Here is a 27650-nt window from a genome sequence, read left to right on the forward strand (position 1 = left end):
TGCCATATGACCCATTATTTTTGTAAATAAAAGTTGCTGTTTGTGTGTGGGTAGTACATGTTTATTATAGAAAATACAGAAAAATATTGCGAAGGAGAAAAAAATTCACCAATAATTTCATCTACCAAGAAATGACCATTCTTGGGAGGGAGTCACGGGAGGGTGGGGATATGTGTATAAATACAGCTGATTCACTTTGGTGTGCTTCAAAAATTGACACAGCAGTGTAAAGCAATTATATTCCAATAAAGAGCTTTAAAAAAAAGAAAAGAAAAGAAAAGAAATAGCCATTCTGACTTCTTGAGTTTTTCCCTCTAGAATTTTTTTTTTTGGTCTAGGCATATATATTTATACATACATATTTTAGAAAATTGATTTGCTACACTGTTGCCACCACAACATCCATTGCAGCTCATATCCTTGATAGCCTTCAGGAATGGGTCCCAACTGGTTAAGCCAGGGAGCATTCCCATTTCCCTAGCCACTTGACTGGACCTAGTGAGTTACAAGGAGACTTTGCTGAGGGCTTTTGGGAAAGAAAGCTTGTTTTCTCTCCTGAGAAGTTTACAAAAAAAAAAAAAAAATCCCATTGATTAGATATGAATGAAGAAGTCTATGGTGGTCCTGGTTACTGTTGGCACCATCTTGATACCACGCAGGTAACTGGGCTAATGATAAGCCGATGTTATGGAAAGCAGAAGGGAATGAGATCAGGTCTTGGTGACTGTATCAGTCAGATCAAACCTCACCTGAAGCCCTCCCTGCCTGGACTATTTTGTTATTTGAGCCAACAGATTCCTTTTGTTTAAGCTAGTTTAACTTGAGGTTTCTGTGACTTGCAGCCCAGAGCATCACAACTCTCAACTGATATTACTGTTTCATAGCTTTTTTAAAAAATTTAATACCATAACTATGAACACTCTCTGTGTCATTCAACACTACGCTGCATCAATTTAAACAATTACTTGGTTCTCCATCCGAAGGCGGTGCTACCATTTAGTTAGCTCATCCCCTGCTATGACATGCTCCTGCCCTGTCTCCACTTTTTCACCATGATAAACAGTGTCTTGATAAACCTCTTGGCCTACCGATTGATTCCCTCTCTGAAGATTACTTTGGGTCAAATTCTGAGAAGTGGAATACTGGGTAGAAGAAATATTTTTAGGGTTTTGATTTATTGTGTCAACTTGCCTTTCAGAAAGCTTGGATGAATTCCCACTTCCACAGCAGTAAATAGAATGTTAGATATAGCCTATTATTTCAATAATCTGGATAGAACCAATAATATTTACTGTCCTCATGTATTTATAGAGAATGGATATTAAATAACAACCCAAAGCCTATTATTATTATATCTTCACAATCAAGTCAGTGAATGGGAGGTAGCCAGGTATGAACAAAGGGCTCAGGGCAGACCTGACATATCCATTAGGTTCAGTGTCTAGGGCCCGTCATACTTTTAGGGGTCCATAAAATGTTTTAATTTTAATTTCTTTTAAAATAGGAAGAAGAAAATGAATAAATAATAATGAATGCAGCTGGGATCATATTCATTTTTTAAAATCAAAGCAGTTGTAAAATCCAATTTTTAATATATGGGTTTTTTGTTTGTTTGTTTTATTTTGTTTTAATAGAGAAAGGGGCCCAGCAAGGCAAAACTGCCTAGGGTCCATGAAAGTCATAATGCAGCCTTGGCTTGCTGTTGAGAGAATTCTAAGTCCCAGTCTAGATTCAGTGGGAAAGAGCATTGTGATTAATGTGCTATGTTCGCCTTAGGCTTGAAGAGGGGACGCAGCATCCTGAATCAGTCATCTTTGTCTGGGTGAGATGAACACAGGAATGTTTTGGGTTCAAATCCCAGATCCACAACTTAATTGTTTTACCTTTCTGAGCCTCTTTCCTAGCTTGTAAAATAGAGTTCATGGGGCCTTTTTTTTTTTTTAATTTTAAGAACTTTTATTGGGATACAATTGACATACAATAAACTGCATATATTTAAAGTGTACAATTTGATATTTTTTTTCTTATTAGTAATGTATCTATGGCAATCCCAATCTCCCAGTTCATCCCACCCATCCCCCTTCCCCACTTGGTGTCCATATGTTTGTTCTCCACATCTGTGTCTCTATTTCTGCCTTGCAAACCGGTTGGTTTGTACCATTTTTCTATATTCCGCATATATGTGTTAATATCCGATATTTGTTTTTCTCTTTCTGACTCACTTCACTCTGTATGACAGTCTCTAGGTCCATCCATGTCTTTACAAATGTCCCAATTTCATTCCTATTACTCGTTCCTGAGTAATATTCCATTGTATATATGTACCACATCTTCTTCATTCATCTGTTGATGGACATTTAGGTTGCTTCCATGTCTTGGCTATTGTAAATAGCTGCAATGAACATTGGAGTGCACGTGTCTTTTTGAATTATGGTGTTGTCTGGGTATATGCCCAGCAGTGGGATTGCTGGGTCATATGGTAACTCTATGTTTAGTTTTGCAAGAAACCTCCATACTGTTCTCCATAGTGGCTGTACCAATTTACATGGGGCCTTTTTGCGGTACCGTGCCAGGTACTGTTCTAAAGAGCTTTCTCTCAGCCTCGATGTAATATTCCCATCGCCACACCTGTGCTCAAGAAATTGAAATCGAGATCGCAATTTCATCCAGAGAAATAAAAAACACGAACAAGGCGCCCCCAGACCTCGGTTTCCCCATCTTCAAGTCGGGCGTCTGACCCGGAAATTCGCGTGTCCGTTCACATCCCGCCCGCGCCCCCTGCCGGCGTGAGGGGGCACTGTCTGGCCGCATCCTGCCGGAGCTTCCATACTCTCGGTCAGCAAAGGGAGGGTGGACCCTCTCGGGACTGGGAAAGGAAAGAGCTGAGGGCCAGAGAGGAGCCCAAGCCCCGCCGGGAGCGCGCGGGCGGCCCCGACGCAGGCCCTGGGCGGAGACCGAGAGCTGGGGGCGTGGTCCCTACTGGGGCGGGACCTCGAGCGGGGACCTGGCCAGCTCGCCGGCCCAGACGTGGCGCAGTGGCCGGGCGGTTCACCTCCAGCTTGCGGATCATCTTCGGCCGGGTTTCAATGCACCTCCCGCTGCCTTTGCCGCCCCTGCTGCTGCTCCTCGCGGCAGTCGCGGCCGCCACCACCACCTTCCGGCCCGACTGGAACCGTCTACACGGCCTGGCCCGAGGCCGGGTAGAGGTGAGTGCTGTGGCCCCCAGCCTAGGGGCCACCTTCCCGAACCCCTTGGCCCCTTAGCTTTGGAATCACCGCCCGTTCTGACCCAGGACCCTCCCGATTCCCACGTCCGTCTCGGCGCCGGGACTGTCCCTCCCACTCCCCAGCCCCAGAACGCCCCAACACCCACCGTGGAAGCTCGAGATGCCCGATCTTGCAGCCTGGAAATCTGAACCCTTCCTCAGTTCCCCATCTGGCCGGACAGCGGGCCCCAGACACATTGGCCCTGTCCCCTAACTTCTTCTGGCCTATGACTCTCCCAAATCTGTGCTCGGGAGTCCAGCCTCCCATCCCCCCATCACTCCTCTTTTTTTTCCTGGAATTCCTCCCCACCCCAGTTCCGGTTGGTCTCACTCCCTTTGCCTGGGGGAGAGAAGACCTTCTGGGAGCCTGCCTCCACCACCTGGGAAAGGGGGCTGGGAACTGCCTTACCAACTCTTACTCTGCAACAATCCCCCCACCCTCCCCTGCCACGAAAGGCCCCACCAAAGTCCTTGTGTGACTTAGATCATCACAGACTCTCTCTGGGCCTTAGTTTTGTGTCTGAAAAAAATGGGGGATGGGGTGGGGGAGGGAGGCCTAGATTAGGTAATCCTGGGGTCTGGACTCCAGCTGGGAGGTGGCTCCCCTTCAGGGAGCACAGGGAGGTGCCCTCCCAGCCTCCCTGATTGGGGAAGCAACCAGATGGTCTGCAGGGCTAGGCCACAGGTGGCAGGGAGGGCCAGCTCTGCACGGGGTGAGGTAGGGACCAGATGGTAGGTGTCTCTAATAGGGCCTCTCAGGGAAGTTCTGAGCTGTTTCCTTCTGGTCTGCCTCCACCCTGAAGTTCTAGGGACCAAAGACCAGGCCCAGGTCTCTACTGCCGGAGGGGAGGAGGGTGATCATGTCTCTCGGGCATTGGGAGTGGGTCAACAGTCAGTAAGATGTGCAGGTGAGAGCCCCGAGGCTGGTAAGTGCCCTTGCTCTGGCCTTGCTCCTCTTTTACTCTGGTGCGGCTAGGCCTCAGCTTTCCCATCTGTGCAGAGTTCCCCCTTCTGCCCTCAAGGGGCCTCCATCTCCACATATTGGGAACTGCTGTTCCAGGGATTAATCCACAGCTGGACCCAATTCCCAGCTGGGGGATGATGGTAGATGTGTGAGACTCCTGACCTACCCATTCTGTCCCTCTCCAGACATGTGGGGGATGACAGCTTAATCGCCTGAAGGAGGTGAGTTTGAAGAAAAGGGTCCCCAGTTCTGTCCCCCTGAGCCTCTTTGGGGGGTGGGCAGCATGGTCCCGGTAACCGGGTGGGGGAGGATCCTCGGGCTGGGAGTCAGCCTGCACCTGACTCGCTGTGTGACCTCACTGGTCTTCAGTTTCCTGTTGGTATCTGGAGGGGGTTGGGGTCTGATGCTCTGGTTCCTCCCCAGGTGAAGGCCTTCGTCACCCAGGACATCCCACTCTAGTATCCTCCTTCTGGTTGGGGAGGAGGGAGGAAAGGGAGGGGATCTGCGAGAGTCTCCTTCTACTTAACTTCACAGGTCGTGATAAGTGGTTTTCATCTGACAAGTGGGATTGATTGATTGATAGTGGCTGCCCTGTGAATTCTGAGGTGGTCTTGGGTTGGCAAGAGAAACTGACTAGTGATGACTGCCACAGACACAGGAACAGAGAGGAGGCCCCCTTACTTCTTCTCGCGTTTACATGGGGATCCCTGCCCTACCTGGGCAGACGAGGTGGTGTTCACATCAGTGAGGCCCCGGGAGACCCTACCTTCCTCCATCCGCCACTACCCACCTTAACACCATCTCCAGCCACAACCTGGTAATGAAACACCTCCCGGGGGCCGACCCAGAGCTCGTGCTGCTGGGCCACCGCTTCGAGGAACTGGAGGTGAGGCGTGCGGAGGCGGACGGGGGTGGGAGGTGGGGGAGGCGGGGCAAGAGGCGGGCCTGGCGCGCTGACCCCGCCCCTCTTCCTCTTCAGCGAATCCCACTCAGCGACATGACGCGCGAGGAGATCAACGCGCTGGTGCAGGAGCTCGGCTTCTACCGCAAGGCGTCTGCCGACGAGCCTGTGCCCCCCGAGTACCTGCGGGCGCCGGCTAGGCCCGCCGAAGGCGCTCCTGACCGCGCTGACCTGTAGGTCTGGGGACGCCACCCCCCCGCCCCCGCCTAAGCCCTGGGGACAGAATGAAGCTCTCAGCGGCCCGGGAGCACCTCCCTCGCTGAGGGCTGACAGCCCGTCCCCGAGCCAGCAGGGATGGAGTTGGGGGGGACGGGGTCCCTCCTGACCCTTTTTCTTCCCTCCCCAAATCCACTAAATCCTCTTCCACCTTAAGCGAGACTCGACTCCTTCTTTGCTGCGGGCGGGTGAGGAATAAAAGCTCCCCGAATACGCCTGGGAGAGCCCGCATCCCCAGCTGCCTGGCTGCCAGAGTGGGGACGTGGGCACACCTTGCTCAGCTGTCCTCCTCCCCGCCGCCCTCCCCCGCCCCCATGGGAGGCAGAGAGGAATCAGGGTCGTTGAAAACCAATAATTTATCAAAACGCTGCGTGTGTGTGCGTGGGAAGGTGTCGCGACAGACAGGGCAGCGGTGGGCAGGCGCACAGGGAGGGGACGGTGCCTGGATGGTGGGGGCAGCTTGCCGAGGGCGGCCGTGCGGGCGGCGGGGAAGCTAGACATTCTTGCCGCGCAGGCGCAGCTCGTGGCGCCGCAGGTGGTTGTAGAGCGACTGCACGTAGGTGAAAACGCACTTGGGGTCAGGCTTCTTGCCCATGATCATCATGTCTTCCACCTCCACCAGGGGTACGCAGTCCACCAGCATCCTGCGGGGGAGGGGCGGGGGGGCACGGGGGTGGTTGTCAGCGCCGGCCCCGCCTCTTGCGGCGACCCTCTACCCAGAGGTCTTTCCAGTGCCGCAGCCTGCTGGTCCTCCATAAACTCCTGATCGACTTAATGGGGGAAAAGCCTTCTAGGAAGGCAGAAACCCCAGGCCCCACCCACCCAAGCCTGGAGGCACCCCTTTGGGGAGCAAGGCCAGTCATGCAGAGGTGAAAGAAGAGATCCCTGCCCCAACCCCACGCCCAGGCGCAGTGGAGCCAGCGCAGGGTCGGGGGCTCAACCCCTAGCCCTGGGGAGGTGCTGACTCCAGACTCCTCCACGTCTCTCTGGAGGGCCACCTCCATCTCACCCTCAATGGCACACTCCAGCTGGCACATGCCTTTCAGTTGGGCCGTTGTATCCAAGGGGCCTCAAATCTTTCCCTGCATCCAGACCCACTCCAGTGACCCTCTGGGCCCCTGATTATCTGCCAGCTCCCTGTTCTGGTACCTCCCAGTAGGGCAGCCTGGGAACCCCCATCTGCCTCAAGGGACATCCCTGCTGTGTGAGGTGGAGGCCAGGGAGGGATGTGTGTATGCCTGGGAGACAGTGCTTTACCCCTTATTACCCCCTTGGGTAGAGCAGGGGAGGCAAATGAGAGTCCCAATCAGTACAGACTGGACCATCTACATCACACTCGGGGGCAGGACCACCCTTTGACCATCCTCCAGAGTGCCAAATGCACTTTACACAGAGGGAAACCAAGTCACAGAGCAGAGAAGTCGTTTGTTTGAAGCTCCACAGCTTAGTAGGCACAGGGCTGGGCCTGATGTGATCCAGGCCCCCAGCCCTGGATGCTAGCACCTGCCTGGGGCCCCTCCCCCCTCTGGGGTGAGTGGGCTGCAGCTACTAAGTCACTGACAGCCCCAGGGCTCAAAGCTAGCGTGTGTTCCCTGGCTCCATTTCCCTCCTCTCCCAGAGCAAGATCTCTTCCGCCTTGCTCCTCCCATGTGCCATGCCTGGCATATAGTTAGCACTGTCAATGTGGTTAAGTGAGTTTCCTTTGGCAGGGAAGGCATGAGGGCAGGAATTGCTCCTGTTCCCAAGACACCCAAGGGCCCAGGACTACCTCCCATCTTGTACCTTCAAGATCAAACCATGCAAGGGGCTGGGGCCTACTCTCAGCTCACCAGGACTCCTTCAGGAAGAAGCCTGGGAAGCAGACCTGTTTCAGTCAAGGCTACTCCTGGCCAGCTGTGGAAGCTAGAGAAAACCCTGCCCCGCGACTCAGTTTCCCCATCTTTACAGCAATAGTATATTCATTCTTTGCCTCATTTGAGTCCTTGGAAGCACCTAGGATGAGAGGTTTCTGACTCTCTTGCTGATGTGCTATGTGCCCTTGGGGTCATCTCTGCCCCAGCTTGCTTCAGCTGTACTATGGTGAAGGGGAAGCCTCTCTCTGCAGCTTCTTCCAGCTGTGGCTGTCTCCCCAGGGATCCTGGCTTCTCCCAATGTGAAGCTCCCTCCCACCTCTGGTGTCTTCCCTGGAGACCTTATAAAGCCATTGTTTACACCGGGGCTCACGGCTCAGGGCTCCAGCTGCCTCAGTGACAGGCCAAACACCAGGCAATTCGAGCAACAGCACGGCTGAGTCACACTTTCCAACTGGAACAGGGCCGGACTGGGCCCCTCTCCCTCCAGGCTGGCCTGCTGGGCAGCAGCTCCTAAGTCCATATATGACCTGGAGACAGCACCATGCCCATCCTCCCCTCACCTGAGCGGCTTCTCTGAGTGTGTGTGTGCACACGTGGGCTGCCCCCCACAATGGCTCCAGGCCCTGAGGGGCATCTGAGTGCACTGCTATCTCTGTCCCTGATTCACATCACTTCATGCAATTCCCTTTTTCCCTCTGGGCCGTTGTCTTTTCTTCTCTCTACAAAGTGGGTGGAAAAGTGATGGGGCAAGGAAAAGAGCCACAAGGTGGGGAGTCTGAAGGTCCAGCTTCTGGCGCCAGCTCTGACCTAACATGCCCCGGCACACTCTGAGCCCACCTCTCTCTGAGGTCCTGGTCTGTAATGGGCAGTTAGCTCGGGAGCTGGATTCTCTACTGTGGCCCTGAGGTGAGGTGATCAGACAGGAAATGCCACAGCTGGCTTGGGGATCCAGGACCTCCCCCGCCAGAAACATCTTCCTGTTAAACTGGCCTTGCTCCCGAGCTCTGCAGCTTGGAGCATGGCACCACCAACTCCCCACTGCACAAACTGGAGGCCTGGGGGCTTCCCTGGCCCTCCTCCTCCCTCCCCAGTGGATCCAGCAGAAAGCTCATCCTTTTACTTAAGTTTCTCTAGCTGTCTAGTCTGTCCCCTCCCTCCCCATCCCTCATCCAGGCCTCACCCAAGGATTGTTCTAGCATGCTACCAGAACACATGCATCCCTTCTCTGTTTGGAAACCTTTTATGACTCTTGTTGTCCTCAGGAGGAAGTTCAGACTCCTGACTGTGACCCCCTCCTCCCCCTCACACCCAGACTAAATAAACTTCCTTTCCTTCCTGGGTGTGCCATGCCCTCCACCTCCTTCGACCCCCACCCCTGTGCACTGGCTGATCCCTCTGCCCGGGACTCCCCCTCCCTCCTTTAGCCTGAACTTGTCATTCAGATGCCAGCTTAGTTTGCACTTTTTTCAGAGAGCTGTCCTGGACCTGCCGGCTGGGTCGGGTGCCTGCCCCAGGATCCCATGGCCTCCTGGGCTTCCTCCATCTCATTCCTGCCCACCTGGGTCATCACTGCCCATTGAGGAGAACGGTCTCGCGAGGTCCTGAACAACCAGAAGATAAGGCCGTGTCTGGCTCCTTCTGGCTCTTTTCAGGGTCCCCTGGCTCCCCCACCCTGCCCACCTCCCCGGCTTTTCTTTGTGCCCCACTGAGCAGATTCCAGCGTAACGGGGCAGGCGAGCAAGGCGGCGTTCCTCACCGTGGGCCCCGAGCAGGGGTTAGGACTTTTTGGTTTTTACCAGCCCCTTCTGGACCAGACAGCGGTAGAACTCCTGGATGTACGTGTACACGCACTTCCAGTCAGGCTCTCGAAGCCGCACCATGTCCTCTGTGTCCAGGAGCTGCGGGCAGTCCGCATGGGTCCTGGGGAGGGTAGGGGGCCGGGAAGGGGCAGGGGGCGGGTCCCGAGCGGGGCAGCGGGGGAAGAGGCAGAGAAGAGAGAGGGGAGGAGAACAGAGAGACACACACATACACACACACACAGAGACATGAGTTCAGTTACGTTCTCAGTGCTGCAGTCTGCCAGCCCCCCGCATGCCCCCTCCCCACCGTGGACGTGCCGCTCACTACCCGTCACTAATGGTGTGCAATGCAGACAGGGGTGGGGGGCCAGATCAGTCACAGGTGCAGAGAACTCTCGGGGTAAGCGGGAGGGAACGAGGGGTGGGGGCAATGGCGTTGGCGCTGAGGTTGGAGAGGAGGGCTGTGCCCCAGGGAAGGGGGGTGAGGGAGGCGTGAGAGGAGGTGGAGGGAGGAGAAAGAGGAGGAAATCCGGGGCTGGGGGGAACCCAGAAAGAGAAAGGTAGAGAAGGAAAGATAAATGGAGGAGGGTGCTGAGGGTGAGGTGAGCAGACGGGGCAACGATTCCAAAGTGGAGGGCTTGCTGATGTCCTATATAAGCCTCTGGCAACACCTATATAGGCTGGGCGGGCACGGTGCCCGGGCCAGGAGCCTCCTTTTGGAATCTCCAGCCGGGATCCCGTGGGAGCAGGAAGCTCTGGTGATAGTGGGAGGAGAGCAGGACAGAGAAAGGGAGAGAGAGAGGGAGAAGGGGGCAGAGGGAGGAGGGAGGGGATATGGACAGGGCCACCTGGTGGGCCTTGGCCAGGGCTGGTAGGCGGGCCTCCGGCTCCTTCGTTCCGGCGGGCACTTGGCACGCTCAGCAGCAGGTGGGTGGGGTGGAAGAGGACGGGGGCTTTCTGGGGAAGGGGGTCTCAGCCGCTGAATGACAGTGGGGCTGGCCAGCTTCAGGGGGCCTCAGGGCACCTGGGCCCGGCCCAGATGCCCAGCCCCAGATGCCCAGCCAACACCAGCAGGGCTGGGGCCCACACTTACTCGGCGGATGAGAAGGCCACCTCGAAGTTCTGGCGCCGGTTCTGTGGGCTGAGCTGCCCATAGTCGAAGGCTTCAGGGAAGAAGTTGTGCACCAAGGCACAGAAGGCCATCCCGTCACTCCAACTTGAGGAGAAGTTCTGGATGTCCACATGCTATGGCAGTGGGAGAAGTGGTCAGCTCCCCTATGCCCTCCACCCTCCAGTGTTTTGGCATCCAGATCCAGGGAAACCGAGCTCAGAGAGGCCCTGTAGCTTGCTCAAGGTTGCACAGCAGGTAAGCCTCCTCCAACGCAGTTTATTAACTCCCACGTCTGCTACTTAGGGGGACAGAGCGACCAAGAGGGCCAGCACCACCCAGCTAGGGCCATGATCATGCCTTCATCACTCTGTCCTTTATGTATAGAAATTTACCCAACACCTCCGACAGAGCAATGAGGAGGGAATTCCAAGGGTGGGGTCTGGCCCTGAACCGTGCCCACCATCCAAGGGCCCTCATTAGGCCCTCCCACTTAATCACTCATTCTGGAATCTGGGGCATTTTATGTGTCCTCTTTGAGCCTGTTTCATTCCGGAAGAGGAATTCCCCATCTGCTAGACATGGTGGCTGTGAAGGGTGCCGCTGCAGCTGGGGGCATGTGGGGGTGGGGAGGCCCCTATCGGGCCACCTGGCCTCATACAGCTCACCTCGTAGCCACGCGTCTTGGCTCGGCACCAGTCCAGCAACATCTGCTTGATGCTGTTGGCATTGGGGACGCCGAAGCTGGTGGAGCGCTGCACAGCTGCGCGGGGTCCGCCAGGGCTGCTGCGGGAGCGGTGTAGCAGCCGCAATTACAGACGGCGCCTCCTGCATCCGCCCCGACCCAGGCCCCAGCCCCGCCTTTTCTTTACCTTCGGGCCCCGCCCACCACAGCCCAGACCCCGCCCCGTGCTGGTAGGCTCCGCCTCGTCCACGGCTGCTCACCCGCCCGCGCCTTCCTTCTCCAGCTTCTCAATCATGGCCTTGCGCGCCTGGGAGGCTGAGGTCTTGGGGAGGCTCTGCGCCTTCATCAGCTCTTTCTTCCTCTCCGCCTGGCGTTTCTCCAGCGCTGCGAGGCTGCCGGGCCGCGGGCTGGCCTCATCCTCCCGGTCGAAGATACTGAGGGGTAGGTAGGCAGCTGTTAGGGCCGAGGAGAGCCGCTCCTGAGCCTCGACCCCTACGCGCCAAGGGAGGGGTCTTGTCACGCTCCAGACCCTACACTCTTGCGGCATCGCCACCGCATCGCCGGCCAGCAAGGGAGGTGCTCTCATCACACCCATTTTACAGAGGAGTACTGAGACTCAACCACAAGAAAATAGGACCCTAGCTCTTTTCAAGAGACTTGAGGCTCATTGTATCGTCGCGTTACGGGTGAGTCAGATCCTGGGCACTATCAGCTAATACTGACAACCAGTGTGGTAACAGGATAGCTCAACAGCTCACGCCTACTGGGCCTTTTCTATGTGTCATTTTAAACTTGACAAGAGGATGCGGGGACCCTCACCACTTCTGCTGAAGATGAGGAAACGGAGGCCTTTGGCCTCAGCTTTCAGACAGCACGCGGGGCAGCACAAGGACTTGAACATAGGTCTCTGGCTTAGAGTCCCTGGACCCCTCTGGTTCCCAGCTTGAATTCTGATCCTACCTGCCCCAACATCCTCTGTAACACAGGGTGAACCCCACCTTCACGGGGCTAAGATGTAAAGATGCTCTGTGACATGGGACGTGGTCTGCAGACACTGGGGAGTGGCAGTGCCACCAGGCAGTTCAGTGTGGTGGGGAGGCTTCTCTAACACCCTGAGCAAATCTCTGGCCTCCTCCGTGGTGCAGGTGAGAATCAGGTGAGATCGCAAGGCAAGCAGGAGTGGTCTCACTCCCACGCTGCCCCTCCCTGGCTGCGTCCCCTCTGTAGCATGGGTGTGCAGTGAGGTCCCCAGTGGCACTGACTCCTCTGTGGTCTGGGAGTGGGCACGTGTGCTCACCTGCCCATCTTCTTGGATGATGAAGAGGAAAAGGTCTTAGTTTGCATCATGGTGCTGCCACCACCATCTGTAATAAAGGCGAAGGGGAGCAAGGTGAGGTCCTGGGCTGATGCGAGATGGGGTGGGAGGCTGATGGAGGTAGCCACAGGCAGAGAAGAGAAAGTGACGGCTGGACAGAGAGACACACAGACGAAAGGTCGGAGAGAGAGTTCGAGGAAGAGTCTGAGGAGGTGGGCTGGCAGGCAGGCACGAGGAGATGCCGGGCGGCCTTACTCTCTGAGCGCCTCACAAAACTTGACTCCACTGTGGTGGTGCGGGCCGTCCGTGTGCCATCACCTGCAGCGGTGGAGATGAGAGGAAGGGCGTGAGAGGCTCGGGGGCCAGTGAGGTGGACGTGTTCCCGCCCCGAGCCCTGCTTGGCCCCTTACTGGAGTGGACGAGCCGCTCGGTCTTGGTGACAGTGCTGACAGCTGAGCCATCGGCTGTCTGCTGGCTGTGTTGCATGGTGGTCTTGGTAGACATGTTGCCACGGCCCTCCCCTGGCCGGGCCCGTGCCTCTTGCAGCCGCTGTTCCCGTTCCTTGTCCCGCTGGTCTGGGCAGGGGATGCCCCACGCGTGCCCACAAAGGCCACCATCGCCCACACAGCACATATGCACGGGCACACAGGGCACACAGATGGGGTGGCAACTTGTTAGCCATACTGAAGACACAGGGAACAAGGGCCCTATCTAGGAGTAGCTGGGGGTGAGGGGTAGCTATACCTTGGGAGGGAATGGGGGTGTGTGGTGTATTCAGAAACGAGAGGACATGGGATAGCTGAACTCAAAGGGAGAGTATTTGGATCCAAGGGAGTTTCTGTGGGAATGAGCAGCTGAGTCCGGAGGGGGTATCTCCATCTAGGGAGGGAGTAGCAGAGTCCAGGAAGAGAGAAGCTGAGTGAGGGCAGTAGCTGAGCGGGCCTTCAAATAGGTCTTAGCGGGGAGAAGAGCAGCTAGGGGAAGAAATATGTAAATCCACAGACAGAGTAATTGGAGGTATCCAAGAAGCAATTTGACCCAGCGAAAGGGTAGTTGGGAGAAGAAGCTGGCAAAGGGGATAACTGGGCCTAAAGAAGAAGCAGGTGGGTGGGCATAGAGGCTGGGTGGCCATCTGTGGCTCCTGCAGGAAGCAACTAGACCCAGAGAGGGAGTAATTCAGAGTATCTGCAGAAGCAAATGAATCTAGAACCTGAAAGAAAGAATAGCTGGGTCGGGGGAGGAAGTAGCTGTGCCCATGGAAGGGGAAGCAAGGAGGAAGTAGAGGCTAAGGTGGTCACCAGTGGACCTTGAGGAGAGAGAATCAGCTGGGAGAAAGAGTATCTGGATTCGGGGAAGGAGTAGTTGACAGAACTTGGAGAAGCAATTGGATCCAAGGAGGAGTAGCTGGGGGAGAGAGTAACTGGGTCTAGGAAGGAAGAGAAGCCAGTTCCCGGTCTAGGAAGTGGGAGAGAAGCAGCTAGGAAAAGGAGCAGCTGGAGGCAAGGGAAGAGCTGGGTCTGGAGAAGGAGGTGAGTCTAGAGAAGAAGCTGGGGAGGGTGTTCCTGAGCTGGAGTGTCCATGAATGGACCTCAGTGAGAGGAGCAGCTGGATCTAGGCGCAGGCTCTCTACCTCTCTTCCGTTGTCGGAGCTCACGTAGTGCAGCCCGGATGAGCTTCCGCTCCTCAAAGTCCGTAGTGTGATCCAGCTGCAGACAGAGCCCCTGTCACTGCCTGCTGGCCCCAGCCCCCGCCAACCCCCAGTCCACCAGGTCCAGCCATACCATCTTGTCCAGGACACTCTCATCCTCAATGGCCATCAGCTCCTCAGTGCTCAGTGGGCTCCGCCTCTCTGCTGCTTTGTCCACTCGGGTCTGCTCAGCGCCATTCGCTACCTCCACTGCTGCAGAGGGGGGCTCTGCTGGCTCTGGCTCCATCTGCGGGGTGGAGAGAGGGCATGGACTTTAAGCAGGGGTGTAGATGAAACCAACCATGCTCCCAAATGACAGGGGACCAGGCCCCGAGGCTCATGGCACAGCTTTTGAAATACCACTAGCTAGCTGGACTGCCTGCCCGAGGATGGCCATGTTGGTGGTCAGGCTCAGAGAAGAGGCCTTGTTGTAGGGCTTCCCGTGTCCTCAGAAGTGTCTTAATACAATTAAGGGTGGCAATAATGGTGATTTCCATTCAGTGGTGAGCATCGTATGAGCTCTAGGTATTTTACTGTCCCTATTTACAGAAGGGAAAACTGAGGCTCAGGGTAGCTGCATGACTTGCCCACAGTCCTTCTACAAGTGTGATGCAGCCTGGGATCTGAGCTGAAGCGAACCTAACTCCTGAACCTGAGTTCCTTCTGCTGCTTCATTCCTAGCCCCCTCCCAGGCAGACTTTGCTCTGTCCTGCCTCTTCCCAAAGCCTGGGTCCTCCTGGGCCAGTGCCCAGGCAGCACATGCCCCCCCTCAACACACCAAGGGAGCTGGACCAGGGCCCATAGGCTCCTGACCAGGTGTCTGACCAGGGCTGCCCAGAGCCAAGTCCTCTCTGAAGCTCACCCCTGCTCCCCACCCCCCTAGCACGAATCACCTGCTAAGGGACCTCCAGCCCCAACCTAGCCCCCCACCCCTCCCAGGGAATCTTCCCAGCCCCTTGCAGACAAGCCCCCAGCCCAGCTATCACAGCCCCTCCCCTCCTGGCAGGGCCTCTCTGTGTACTGTAAGGGTAAGGAGAGCCGAGGTGGCAGCTGCTTCAGGGAGGCTTGGCCTGGCGGGGGCAGGGAGTGGGGGTGGGGCTGGGGGCTGGGCCCTGGCCAGGGTCTGCCAGGGCAGCCGCCACGCGTGCCTCAGGGCCAGGAGCCTGGCACCATCTCGTCTCAGTCTTGGAGCACTAGTGCCCGAGTCCCCTGTACAGATAGGTAAACTGAGGCTCAGAGAAGGTGGTAGCACACCTAAGGTCACTCAGCAGGGGCAGAGCCTGGCTCAAAACCACCCCCCTCCCTGCAGCCCATAGGGACTTACGAGACTGCCGCTGCGGGCGGGGCCGGCAGAGGAGCGGCGGCGGGTGCTGAAGGCAGGCGGGTGGGCCACGGGGGTCCCCGCACCCTCGGCCGCCTGGAAGAGGGCCTCGGGGTCGGCAGCGGCCAGGAGCAGCTCACTGGGCTCCAGTTCAGGCTCAAGGTCGGGCACAAGTGGGACCCCCAGCCGCAGGCTCAGCACCTCCACCTGCCTGCCCAGGGCATCCAGCCGCCTGCTCAGCGCTGCTGTCTCCACCCGCAGCTCTTCAGCTGCCCGGGCCACCGGCTCCACGGCCGAGGCAGCTGCCTCTGCTGCCTGGGTCACCGCTGCCCGGCCTGCTTCCGCCACTGCCCGCAGCTCCTCCAATGCCCGGCCCAATCGCTCCTCGAGGGCTGCGGCCAGCTCAGACCCGGGCCCCGGGACCCCCGGCATGGTGATGATGGGGTCTCTGAGGTGGGATGACGATGGGGACAGTGGTAGGGACTGCTGCTTCTGGCTGGCAGAATCAGTCTCTGCAGCTGGCCTGAGGGCGAAGGCAAGGGCAGTGGGCCTGCCCCGCCCCTGCTGGCCTCCCAGGCCGCCACCCGCCAGCTGGGGCTGCAGCCCAAATAGAAACCTATTCTGGGCTCCCTCCGGAGGGGGCCGCGGGGGAGGGGTGGCCTGCTCAAGCAGGCGCACCGCCAAGCCTGGCCCTGGCCCTGCAGAGATCACAGACCGGCAATACAGCAAGTCTGCACAGGTTCTGAAGGACTGCCAAGGCCAGGGGCCCCATACCCCGCAGGTGGGGAAACTGAGGCAGGGAGCAAGGCATGGGCCTGCCTGGGCCACCATGTATATTAGCGGTGAAGACCCAGTCTGACAGACTCCAGAGCCTGTGTCCTCTGCCCTCATGCCACACTGTCTTAGAAAGCCTTGAACAGATGGGGCAGTGGAGGTTCACGGAGCGGGGACCTTGAGCAGTCTCCTGTAGCAAGTGTCTTGTCCCTGAGATAAATATCCTCCGCCTGCCTCTGCTGCTCAGACACAACCACAGACCTTGAGCAAGTGCATCACAGGCACACCATCTGCCTCCCCTTGGTTCTGGGTGGGGAAGCTGAGGCGAGCTGGTGGCATCAAACCCGGGGCTCCCGGTGGCACCTCCCATCCACCCCAAGTGCCTCAGTCACCTCTCCTCACTCCCTTGGCAGAGCAGTTAGGTCCTGCCTGTGGGGGGATGGGTGCTTTCTTGTCCCACCCTCTCCCTGTCACCCCTGAGAAGGCCCAAAGCTGCCTCTAGCCATCTCACCTCAAAGTCCCATTCAGCCCCTGGAGCGGCACAGAGGCCATTACCTGGGCAGCTGGTGGCCTGCTGGGGATCCCCTCCCAGGCTGAGCTCCCGGCCAGCTGGTCCCAGGCTCCAGAATGAATAATGGAAGGGTGCGGCAGATTCAGTTCCTGTGGCACCTGCTAGGCTGCTGCCTCACCTGACTGGCACCCCCCTGCCTGTCCCCCCATCAGTGCTTCTGCCCAGCCCCCCGCCAAGATGTTGACGCAGATGGTAATCGCTAATCTCCACTCTCCTAACGGGCCAGGCTGATCTTGGATGAGCAGATGAGCGGCTCTGCACCTTAGGGCTGAGGTCTAGTACAGGGTGGGAGCAGGGCCACTGGGGCTGCTACAGGAAGAGGGGGGCAAGCCATGACCACCCTCTCTGAGCCTCAGTTTTCCCATCTGTTCACCAGAAATGAATCGACCAATTTTGGAGTAAGGAGCGGAGATCGGCACGTGGGACGCTTAAGACTGGTGCAGAGTGAGCTCCTGACACGCCTAGTGGGTGATAGGCCAGGGTCTGGCCTTGGCTCTGCCGCCAGCTGGCTGTGGACCCTGGGCACCTTCTCTCTCTGGGCCTTGGCTTCCTGTGTGTGCAGCAGAGGACGCGCAGAGCAGAGGAGCGCTGCGGGCCCCACACCCTGAAGCAGTCTACAGGAGGCGGAGGATGGTGAGGCTGGTGGGGTGAGGAAGGGCTCACCTTAATGCTGTAGCCTCCCCGGCCACCAGGGGAGGCATGGCTGAGGCTGGTGACGTGAGTGACACTGCCCAGCCGGGCCAGGTTCCCGGGGCTGCTGATGTGGGTGATGGTGCTCTTGCCCCCACTGCTGGTGCCCAGGAGGGTGGGGGGCGCCCGCAGCCCCAGCGTCAGCTCTGGAGGGGGAGAAAGACTTCCGTCAGGATCGGGTGGGGCAAGGCCAATGCCAGTCCAGGTTGATGGCGCCCCTGGCTCCCAGGGCACCCTTTGGAGACACCCTGAGCCCTGGCCACAGCACCTGTCCTATGTGCAGAGCTGGCTGGCGGCAGGCGCTCATCCCCAGAAGTGGGGAGGCAGTGGGGAGGCCTACCTGCCCTCTGGTTGCCTGTGGGCAGCAGCACCCGGCCCGTGGAGGCCTGGCCCCGGCCATCCTTGATCTCGATGGTGAATGTGGTCTTCATACTGGCCCCTGGCTCAGCGGTGCCCACGGCCACGGGCAGCGGGGCACTGGGCTCCTCTGAGCGGGCCACAGGCCCCCCTGCTCTGTTTTCAAGGGGCCTGACAGCCAAGCCCCGCCCCCTGGGGCCCTCCTCGCGGGGGGAGCTCTGAAGCCGGGCCAGGGGCTGGACTATTCCTCGCTGATCCTTGTTGAACCGGGAGGAGATGTCACTGGGGCCCCGTGAGGAGGGGCCCCTGGAGGAGGAGGCAGGGGTGCTGCTGGTGTGGGAGGGGCCTGGGAGCCTTGCAGGGGTCGAGGGACCGAGGGCTGCCCGCGGTGGGCCTTCCCGGAGCCCAGCAGCCGTAGGAGAATCAGATGTGAACGTGCGCACGCGGTCCCGCACGGAGCCGGCCCGCTGGAACGGGGAAGGTCCGCTGGCAAGAGGGGTGGGCTCTAGAAGGGACAGTAGGGCTGTCAGTGGTTGGATGCGACAGGGGCTGCCCAGAGCCCCGGGTTGTGGGAACAGGCAGTACCTCGGTTTTGGACTGGCTGGCGGGGGCTGAGCACAGACAGGGAGCGCTGGCAGGGGCGAGGGCCAGCCAGGCCTGGCAGCGGGGGAGGCGGCGGCGTCCATGTGGGAGCAGAGAAAGGAGAGTGGATGGTGGGGTCCACCTCTCATAGCCCTCTCTTCCACGCCTCCTCAGCCTCCCAGCGCCTTCCTGCACCTCATCCTCCCCAGCCTCCCGGGCCCATCCTGCCCCTCCCACAGCTGCCGGCCTCCCCATTCAGCTCTGTCTCTCTTACAGGCCCCTCCTTCCCCTCCTGCACTAACCCCAGGATGACTTGGACACTCCTGGGGGCTGGGGCTCGGCTTGGGCTGGAGGAAGGGTGCCCAGATCCTCCCTGCGGATGGGGATGGGGGACACCCCCCTGGCCAGGACTGCCCACGGCTCCAGCTGGGAGATGGGCGTGCTCCCTTATTGGGGAAAAGAATGTGCCTGAGGCCTGTTGCCTTTCAAGGCTGCAGGGAGGCCTCAGGCCATGGGTGGGGGAGTGGGCCAGGCGGGGGGCGGGGACACCTCAGGGGCAGTGGGAGGAGTGTCAGAGCCTGCCTGGACCTGAGGGCCCTGGAGCCGGCTAGGCACAAGAACCCATTTTCCAGGCAGGGAAGGGGAGGCCCGGGGAGGCAGATGCCCGGAGCTCTCTCTGCTGGAACCCTCACCTGCTCTCTCTGTGTCGGAGGGACCTTTGGTAGGGCCTTGGGCAGCTGGGGGCTCTGTGGGGCCAGGCGGGAGCTGCAGGGGAGACACGGCATGGGCAGGGCCTGACTCCCAGACCGGGGAGCTCACCTGCTTGGCATCCCCGCCGCTCATCCAGACTCACCTTGTTGACCACCTGCCCCTCCGTGCCGGGGGTGGCTGGAGGCTCCTGGGGCTCAGGGCTGGCGGCCCTGGGTGGGCTGGGAGGTGGCTCGGGGCTTCCCAGAGCACTGGGGGCAGGGCACGGGGCCTCAGCAGGCTCCGGTGGAGGCTCAGGAGAGGTAGCAGTGGGCGAACTGTCGGCTGAGGCAGGTGGGCTGGGTGTGCCCCCAGGTGGGACCCGAAGCAGGAGTGTCACTGTGGTCACATCCTGGCTGGTGCTGTTGGGGGTCGGGGTTGGCTCTGGGACCTCTGCCTGCTGCTCCTGTTCCTCCGGCTTCGGCACCTGCGGGAGACCCACAGGATGCGGCCAAGGCTCTCCAGGCTGGCAGGCACCCAGGGCAGGACATGCAAAGCAGAGGGGCTGGGGCACGGTTTCCTGCAGGCACACCCGCACAAGCACAGTCACCGGCACACCATGGGCGGTCTTTGATCCCCACTTCCCAACCTCTTGTCACTGCCTAGTCAAGGGCAGTTCAGAGAGGACCAGATCTTAATGCTAGGTCTCCTGCTGGGGACTCTCAGACGTAATAGACTCCTGGTGTGGAGGCCCCTGACCCCTGGCCTCAGCCTGGTTAAGCAAGGAGGGTAGGGGGTAGTCCTGCCAGGACCAGGGACCCAGCGGCCTCTGCTGGCCACTTAGGGAACCTGCACGGCCTGACCTCTCACCCACACTCCCTGGAGAACAGAGCCATGCTGGGGCCTGACAGCTGGCCCTGATAAGCCAAGGTAAGGACACGAGCTGTCGGGAGGGGGAGGGGCAGGGGCAGCCTCGGATGTTTGAAGCTGGGCAGGTAACAGGGTCTGATTTGCATTCAGGGAGATCCCTCTGTCTGCTGAGTGGAGGCTGGATGGCCAGCGTGGGAGTGGAAGGTAGGTGTGGAAGTGGGGAGGCCAGCCAGCAGGGAGGTTAACAGGGTGGTAATGGGAGACAGGAACCTGGGAGCCCTGTAGACTGGCTTTGCAGGAGGGGCCTGGGTAGAGACAAACTCTGGAGTGGGGACATGTGACAAGAGGTTGCCTGAAAGAGTGGGCAGAGGCCTGAGATAGAGCCCCAGTGTCCCCCAAACACAAGCTGGGGGCCCCCTCCGTCAAGCACTCATCTAACAAAGACACACAGGCGTCCTGCGCTGCTGACACCCATGGGCACAGGACCTCGCCCACAGCCCTTACCTCACACCGTTCCAGCCTGTGTACTGCCCGCCCCTTGCTGTCCTCTCTTGAGCCACTGTTGGGACGCCCGCTGCTCAACCTTCCAGCCAAGGTGGCAGCTAGAAGGGAAAAGTGTCAGGTGAGTGGGTGGGGGTGGGGGTGGGGGGCTTGCCGCGGGCAGCATGCAGCAGGGCAGGGGTGGGGCCAGGGCAGGGCGCCTACCCTCAATCTCCTCGGCCCGTATGCGGCGGATGGCGGCTCGGATCAGCTTGCGTTCCTCGTACTCAGCGGCGCCTCGCAGCTGTGGGTGAGGGGTGAGCCACGGGTATTTGGCTGTGGAGTCCGGGTCTTCACCTGCCCTGCCCCCATCCCCTGCCCCGGCCCAGGCCTCACCAGGGTGGTCAGCTCCTCCACGTCACTCATGGACTCCAGCCGTCCTGCCAGCCGTGCCAGAGCAGCCCGCTGCTCAGCCTCCCGCTGCTGAAAGCTGCAGGGACACCATGACTATCACCTCCCCTGCCAGGGCCGGGTCGTGGAGGATGTGGGCTGAGGGCGGAGGCCAGGACAGGGGACCCAGAACCTTGGCAGAGGAGCAGGTAGCTCTGCACACCCTCTGGCTACACGCCGGCACAAGCACGCCCGTGGACCCGAGCACTAACACCACCTGGGTGTGGCCAGGACACCACGACCGGCGCGTGGTCCATGCACATCCCTGTGTACTGCAAATGCGTGCCTGTGCTGCCATTTGCATACCCAGATGGGCAGCAGACACCTGGCTCACGCTAGCCTGCACAACACGCGCTGAGCCCCGGCGCACTTGGCCCCACCTGCACGTCCAACGCCCCGCCACTCACTGCAGCCAGTTCTCCTTGTTGTCCTGCCGCTCGGCACGGAAGCGCTTGGATGCCAGGGCCTCCTCCTCGCGCTCCAGCTCCTGCCGCTGCAGCTCCCGGATGGCCGAGCGGATGCGGCGCCGCTCTGCCAGATCCACTGTGACCTCCAACTGCGGGGCAGGCGGGGGCGAGGGGCAGGTCATTTCGGCTGCCAGGGGCGGAGGGCGGGCACCAGCCGCCCACGGCTCGGACTGGGGCACAATGAGTGGTCTGTCTCCACTCCCTCTGCCCCAAGCCCGTCACATGCCTGCCCGCCCGCCCACCCAAACTTGGTCTCAGGGGGAGACCCAGATCACACAGCCAGGCCTTCTGGACAGCCCACCGTGCACTGGCTGGGGGCTACTGTTCTCTCTGCTCTGGTCCAGCTCTAGCCACCACTGAAGGGACAAGGGCTGGGGCCCAGAGTGGGAGGGCCAACCCCCCAGACAGATAAGGTAGCTGCACTAGGGTCCACCCAAGGCCCTAGAGGGCATGCATGGGGGACAGGTGCTCCCACCAGCTTCTTAGCCCGTCACCCCCTAGGAAATTGGGGGTAGCTGGTCTAACCAGGTCCAGGAAAGAGCACCTTCTCTGGGCAGTCAGCCAATCCCATTGCCCCGCCTCACACATCCACCCCCCATGGAGCCTCTGCTGCTTAAGGGACAGAGGACTGGCCCAGGGCCCCGGGGAAGATAATGGCAGAGATTAACCTCCAGTGTGGGTCTGCGCCAGGTGGAAGAAAGTATAGGCAAGGTGATTTCCTCTGCCCCCACCCCCAAATCATTCAAGGGTAAGCCCAGGAACCCTCTCTACTCCTTCCTTTTTAGCCTCCTCCCCCAACATTCCTTCCTGCTCCATGGGGGAGCCAGGTGGGAGGGGGAAAGGTTTCAGCAGGGAGTGTGGGCTGGCCCAGCTTAGCCATGAGCTCACTTGTCCCAGTCTGAAGAGAGTAGAAACAAGTGACAGAGCCCTCCAGGGAAACTTCAGTCTTTGCATTCCTAAGGAGCTATGGGAGGGTCCCCAGAAGGCTTAAGCCAGGACCCCCAGCTGGCTCCAGTGCCAATCCAGTCCTGCTTGAGTGGTCAGGGTCATATCCCTAACATCTCTGGTCTTGGTTTTCTCATCTGTCAGATGGGACAATGGCCTCCCTTCAGGGCAGTGGGTGGGAGTGGGGGCAGTGACTTGGGGTCCGCCCTTGCAGAACTGTGTATGGGGGGTTCCAGCCAGTCAGGAGGGGAGAGAGAGAAGTGAGGGCAAGTGAGGACAAGATACACAGAGACATCTGTAACATTTATTGAGAACCTGTGTGCCGGATTCTGTGCTGAGCCCTCCACTTGTCCTAACTTCACAGAGACCCTAGGTACTTTATTACTCCCATTTGACAGATAAAGAAACTGAGGCTCAGGGAGAAGTGATTTGCTTATGGTCAAGTGACCTGAGCCAGGATTTGAACCCAGGTTTCCATGACTCCAGGGCCTTACCTGGTGTGAGGATGGCTCTGTGGCTGGGGCCTGTCTGCTCTGCTGGGTACCTTGGGGATCCTCATACTATATTGGGACCCCTCCAGCCTGGACTAGAGATGCCCTGGGGGCCTATCGTGGGGGGTGGTGAGCCTCATGGCTCAGCTTCCCACCCCCAGCGCTGGCCTTGACTCAGGCCCAGAGCCCTCTGTGGTACACTAGGAGAGTCCGAGCCTGAGGGGAGAGCTTGTCCAGCCCATCCTGTGCAGAAGGTAAAGAGGCTCAGAGATGCAATGACGAGCCCTCTGTCTCCTGGGCTCCCCTTCCTAACTAACCCCTGGGCTCCAGAGATGGGGTTCTCTTCCCTGAAAAAAGCCTGATGTGGGAACTTGGTCACTTCTGCAACCTCTGAGAGCCTCAGTGTCCCCATCTGGAAAAGGGGAGCCTCTGTCTGATCCCCTAAGTGGGTGGCGCAGGGCAGGGGAATGGACAGCCTCATCCCCCTGGGCACCCTCCCGCAGGACCCTTCCCTCTGGGCCTGGAGACAAAGGTCCGCCCACAGCGTCCCTGCTGTGTGTCCCGCGCTCCCCGCCCTCTCAGGCCCCACCGCCCTGAGTGGAGCTGGCTGTTGCTGGGGGGGAAGGAAGTACAAAGCACCATTGTCCACCGAGGGGGAAAGGGAAGGAGATGGGGCGGTTTCCGAAACTGCCCAGTGAAATTCTCCTGGGAGGAAAAAGGGTGCTTCCTACCCCACCCCGGGGGGGGGGGGGGCGGGGTGGTGGTGCTGGGGCGGGCCTCCGGGTACTTTGTACGCTCGCTGCTGGGGGCGTCAGACAGGCCCCGGCGCCGCCTTGGGCCTCAGTCTCCGCACCGGCACCACGAAGGAGGCTTTCCAGGCACTCGCCTAGGCGCAGCTCCCCCGGCTACGGACGGGGCACCCGCCGGCAGCGGAGCGAGGCGTCGCCAGGGGGCGCTGAAGGCCCGCGGGCGGCGCGACCGCGGACGCCGGCTCCGCCCCACGCCTCTCCCGCGCAGCCCTGCACGGTGCGCGCAGCGGGGACGGAGCCGGGGCGGCCGGCCGCACGGGATCCACCCCCCCCCGCCCCCCCCGCTACCGCCTGCTTTAATATCCCCGGCTACAGAGAGGAAACCCGGGTTCACAGACGGAAGCAGCTTCCGCAGGCCACCCAGCTAGTGAGTGTCCGAGCCCGATCTCGAACCCGGGACCGAGGCGGAGGGCGCCCGGGTATGGGACGGAGGAGCACGTGGCGTTCGTGTCCCCAGATGGCCCCATCCCGCACAGCCCCCCTCCCCGTTCGCAGGAATGTGCAGGAGCCCAGGTTGGGAGCGGGTGCCCGGGTCCTCAGGTCTGCCCGACGCGGGGTCTCGGATCGGCTTTTCCTTATAAGGCCCGGCCCCGCGGGGAGGAGCCCGCCTCGGGACGCCCCCGTTCCTGCCACGGGGCCGGCGCGCGGGGCGGGACCCTCGGCAGCGCTGGGGGGCACTCATGGCGGGCGCCGGCCGTGGAGGACCCGGCCCCGGGATGGGAACGATCTCCGGGTGGGGGGAGGGGGCCGGGGGTGGTGCGGGGTCCCGAGACGAGGGGCGGGGTCTCGCTAGTCCTTTCCCAGGGACGGTGTCGGAGGTACGGCTTCTCTGAAACTCTTTTCCAGCACCCAAACCCGCATGGGGTGGGGGTGGCGGTTGGAGAACCCTGATCTTCAGAGTGGACCCCTAGAGAAGGGGATGCGCGGAGACCTGGCTTTCTCTCCACTACCCACATTAGGATTCTGACTTCCTGATGGGAGGTCGAGCTGACGTGGTGTGAGTCTTTGAAAACCCATCTCCTTCAGGCTGCACACAGCGGCTGTGGCGGTGGCAGACACCCAGAGTCTAAGATGCTGTCCGAGGACAGAGGCCGAGTGCCTTGGGTAGATGATGGCAGTGGCAGGATACTGCCCAGTCAGTGGGCTGCGCGGGCTGGCTCCAGCCCCTGCCTCCAGAGGAATGGTATGGGGGTGGGGTGGGTCATATGCCTTCTCCCCGGGAAGGTAAATCTTTAATTTACCCCCTGGACAAGGGTCACGGGCTGGGGGGTGGGGCTCTGGCCCCTCCTCCAGTTCCAGTGCTTCCTGCCCTTGCTGGTAGGCACATGCCTGCTCTGCTATATTGCTCCACAGCCCCTCTGCGCATGGCCTGTGTGTTGGCGAGGGGAGGGTTAGTGGGGAAAAGGGAGTGAGCCCATCCTTCCATGCCAAGATCTGGGCCCATGCCCCATTCCATCCCCATGCCAACTGTAGGACCTAGATATTATGTTCACACACATTCCCCCCACCTCCCATTTTACAGATAAAGAAGCTGAGGCTCAGAGTGGTAAAAATGACAGATTAGAAGTCACAGAGCTCATAAGGGTCCCCAAGGCCTGTCTCTCTCTATTGGCGCTTCTGAACTTGACTTATCCAGGTCTCTTGGTCCCCCCTGACTCCTTTTGGGGTTTGTTTGGATCCTGGCACACCCTTTTCCTAGCAGGGTGCCCTTGGGCAGGTGACTTCACCTCTCTGAGCCATAATGTTCTCCTGGCGTTTGGAGCTGCTGTGACAACTCTGTGAGATGGTGTGCTTCGCGCCCAGCCTGCTCCTTACTGCGCCCTGGCATATTAATCATTGCTGCTGCTGTTATCCATTGGGCCAGGCTCCAGGGGAGGGTACTGCCCAGGCTGTTGCTTGGGAGAGGCAGATCCAGCCTCCCCACACCTGGGCGAGCCCTCACCAGTTACTATTTAAACAGGTGGTGGCAGTGGGGGGCTGGGAGGAACAAGGCCTCAGCATCTCACATGGACAGGCACATGCCACCAGGGCCTCTGCATAGCCCACGCAGAACAGGCCTCGCCCTGTTCTCCCGAGCCCTCCTCCTGCCCCCTCCCCCCGTCACCTCCTCTTGTTAGTTGGGAGGTATCCTGGACAGGCCCTGCCTCTCTGGCCTGGCTTGTCTGTCCTCAAAGTAGGGATAATGGGACCACTTACCAGCTTCCGCAGGGCTCCCTCATCCAGCCCAGCTAAGGTTTCATCCGCCATCTTGTTGGCCCCTAGCTCCGTCCGTCCGTCCCCTCCTGGTGGCCTGTGGCACCTGATACCAGCTCAGGGAATTCTGCAGGGGACAGACATGAATCAGGCCTGCTGGGGCCTCTAGAAACCGCATGCGCTTGGGCTCTGTGCCTCAGTTTCCCCCCCTAACCCGTGATCATCCATCGGTGTCTGATCCTTATCTGTGATATGACTCTGGCTGGGAGGTGCCCTCTGCCCTAGTGTAGTGTGCTGGAAAACTCAGGAAACTAAGAGTAGGAATCTCTGGTTCCAGCCCAGCCAACCAGACTGCTAGCCTCCTGTGTGGCCTAAGCTGGGCCCTTGCCATACGTAAGCATCAAACAGGGAGGGTAGGGACTTGGATTGTGAAGCCGGGGGCCCGGCAAGGCCCACCCAAGCTGTGCTCACCACCAGGGGGTGCCCGTCACACTCCCCAGCTTCCTGCCCCACCCACCCATCCCCAGGGCCTGCCCAGCCCCCACTCACCCCAAAAGCTCAGCCTCTGGCTATGGGCTAAGTCCATATCCAAGTCCTTGCTGCTTCTGCCACTCTCATGCTCCCAAGCCACTGGAGTTAACATTCTGTCTTCCAATTCTTGTACAGACAGCCCTCTGTACAGCCCTCTCCATTCCTCCCCTTCCCACCCTCCCCCGATGCCTACTGCCCAGGCTTCATGAAGCCAAGTGTCCAGGCACCCAATTCCTCCTACCAATTCACACACTTACAATTCAGTTCCCCAGCTGGAAGAGCCTTCACAAACTGATCTGTCCAGCTTCTGGACTTAGGCAAACAGGATTGGAGAGGGCCAGAGGATTGTCACGGGGGAAGGAGGATCCCAAAGACCCAGAGGGCAGGGAATGGATTTAATCTTGGCCACCTCTCGCTTCTGAAGTCCCCTTCCAAGTGCCCTCAGGGACTCAGGACACTCCCTCTCGCTCTACCACTGCCTATCAAAATGACCCCCTAAATCCTGGCCCAGACTCCCAGTGTAGCTCTTTCCTTCCTCCTGCAGTCCTAATGTCTTCCTGGAATTTGAGGGCCCACAGCCTGACATACTGTAGGTGCTTAGTTAATGTACGGTGACTTGGATGGCCCCAGGAATGCCCCTGCTCCTGTTGATTCATCCTTCAGTCATCCCTTCCCCCTCCCCAGAACAGTCACTTGTCGGTCGAGTCACCCCATCTGGTGAATGGGTCTGGTGGGGTCCTGGTCCACACAGGTGGGGTTCTTCAGACTCTGCCTGTCCAAGTCGCTGCTTGCGTTTCCCATCCCCATGGGCTCGGACAGGTGGCGACCTCCCAACCTCCCTCTGCTGGGGTCCTTCACTCAGCAATCACTAGACTTAGGATCTGTGGACACTTTGGGTTCCCCCATGTCTTCTGAGGGGCAGGGATCCCCGATACAGAATCTGGGGCTCCCAGGGAAGTCTCTTTCTCCTCAAGGATTCCCTCCGCTGCTGCACTCCAGTCCCATGGCTCCCTGTCACATAGTGTGGGGTCCCTGGAGATTGTGAGGGGCCTCAGAGGAATGTAGGAGCTTCCTCAGTATTTCTGCCGCGACAAACTAGCACCCCTGGGGGTCGTGGAGCCTCCTGGAGGTCCGTGATCGTCATTCCCCCCCGTCTCAGAGCTTTATCCCATGGCTTATTTATCCACAGCCCCCTGTGGATGGGTGGGGGCTCCCAGGTCTGGGAGTCCCAGAACCCTGGGAGTCCACATATCCGGGTACCACCCTCGGACCTGTCGGGGGTCCTGCTGCCGCCCGGATGCCCGCACACCCACCTCTTAGTCCGGCCCGCCCGTCCGGCGCGGGCTCAGATTAGGTCGTTCGGGATCCAACAGATGGACTAGGAGCGGTCAGGCGGAAGGCGCCGCGACCGGGATCCCAGGCCCGCTCAGCAACCGTCCCCGGGATTCTGCAAGCGCCGCCCGTCCAGCCGCGCCAGCAGCCCGGCGGGCCCCGCCCCGCGCCACGGCGCCAACCAATCCTGGGGAGGGTCCCGCCCACTTTAGTGCCCCATTGGGGTAATTCAATTTGACGGCCACGC

The 27650-nt window shown here is 59.5% G+C and overlaps 2 protein-coding genes across 7 annotated transcripts; one reads left to right on the forward strand and one right to left on the reverse strand.

Moving 5' to 3' along the window:
* The first annotated feature begins 2854 nt into the window (after window positions 1–2854).
* SELENOM (selenoprotein M) lies at window positions 2855–5562 on the forward strand. The gene is made up of 5 exons (XM_057745860.1): window positions 2855–3206; window positions 4415–4450; window positions 4653–4687; window positions 5037–5115; window positions 5209–5562. Exons 1-5 carry the CDS (start codon window positions 3087–3089, stop codon window positions 5365–5367), a joined length of 429 nt encoding a protein of 142 aa, XP_057601843.1. The 5' UTR covers window positions 2855–3086; the 3' UTR covers window positions 5368–5562.
* A 182-nt stretch (window positions 5563–5744) lies between these two features.
* On the reverse strand, window positions 5745–27522 carry SMTN (smoothelin). 6 transcript variants are annotated; one of them, XM_057745519.1, is made up of 21 exons: window positions 27385–27522; window positions 25544–25667; window positions 21043–21191; window positions 20582–20675; window positions 20411–20489; window positions 20210–20307; window positions 19002–19322; window positions 18841–18913; window positions 18152–18223; window positions 17550–18071; window positions 17183–17355; window positions 13948–14100; window positions 13797–13872; window positions 12577–12741; window positions 12422–12484; window positions 12149–12215; window positions 11112–11285; window positions 10835–10952; window positions 10152–10303; window positions 9016–9179; window positions 6059–7978 (listed from the first exon to the last, which is right to left on the reverse strand). In XM_057745519.1, the coding sequence occupies exons 2-20, from the start codon at window positions 25592–25594 to the stop codon at window positions 9035–9037; spliced, it is 2745 nt and encodes a 914-aa protein (XP_057601502.1). In that variant the 5' UTR covers window positions 25595–25667; window positions 27385–27522; the 3' UTR covers window positions 6059–7978; window positions 9016–9034. The 6 variants fall into 6 exon arrangements, with proteins under 6 accessions (XP_057601501.1, XP_057601500.1, XP_057601503.1 ...); XM_057745518.1 differs by lacking the exons at window positions 6059–7978; window positions 9016–9179 and adding an exon at window positions 5745–6050 and having other exon boundaries at window positions 10835–10949; XM_057745517.1 differs by lacking the exons at window positions 6059–7978; window positions 9016–9179 and adding an exon at window positions 5745–6050.
* Between the last annotated feature and the right edge of the window lie 128 nt (window positions 27523–27650).

Source organism: Hippopotamus amphibius, chromosome 8 (genome assembly GCF_030028045.1).
Source record: "Hippopotamus amphibius kiboko isolate mHipAmp2 chromosome 8, mHipAmp2.hap2, whole genome shotgun sequence".
Taxonomy (NCBI): domain Eukaryota; kingdom Metazoa; phylum Chordata; class Mammalia; order Artiodactyla; family Hippopotamidae; genus Hippopotamus; species Hippopotamus amphibius.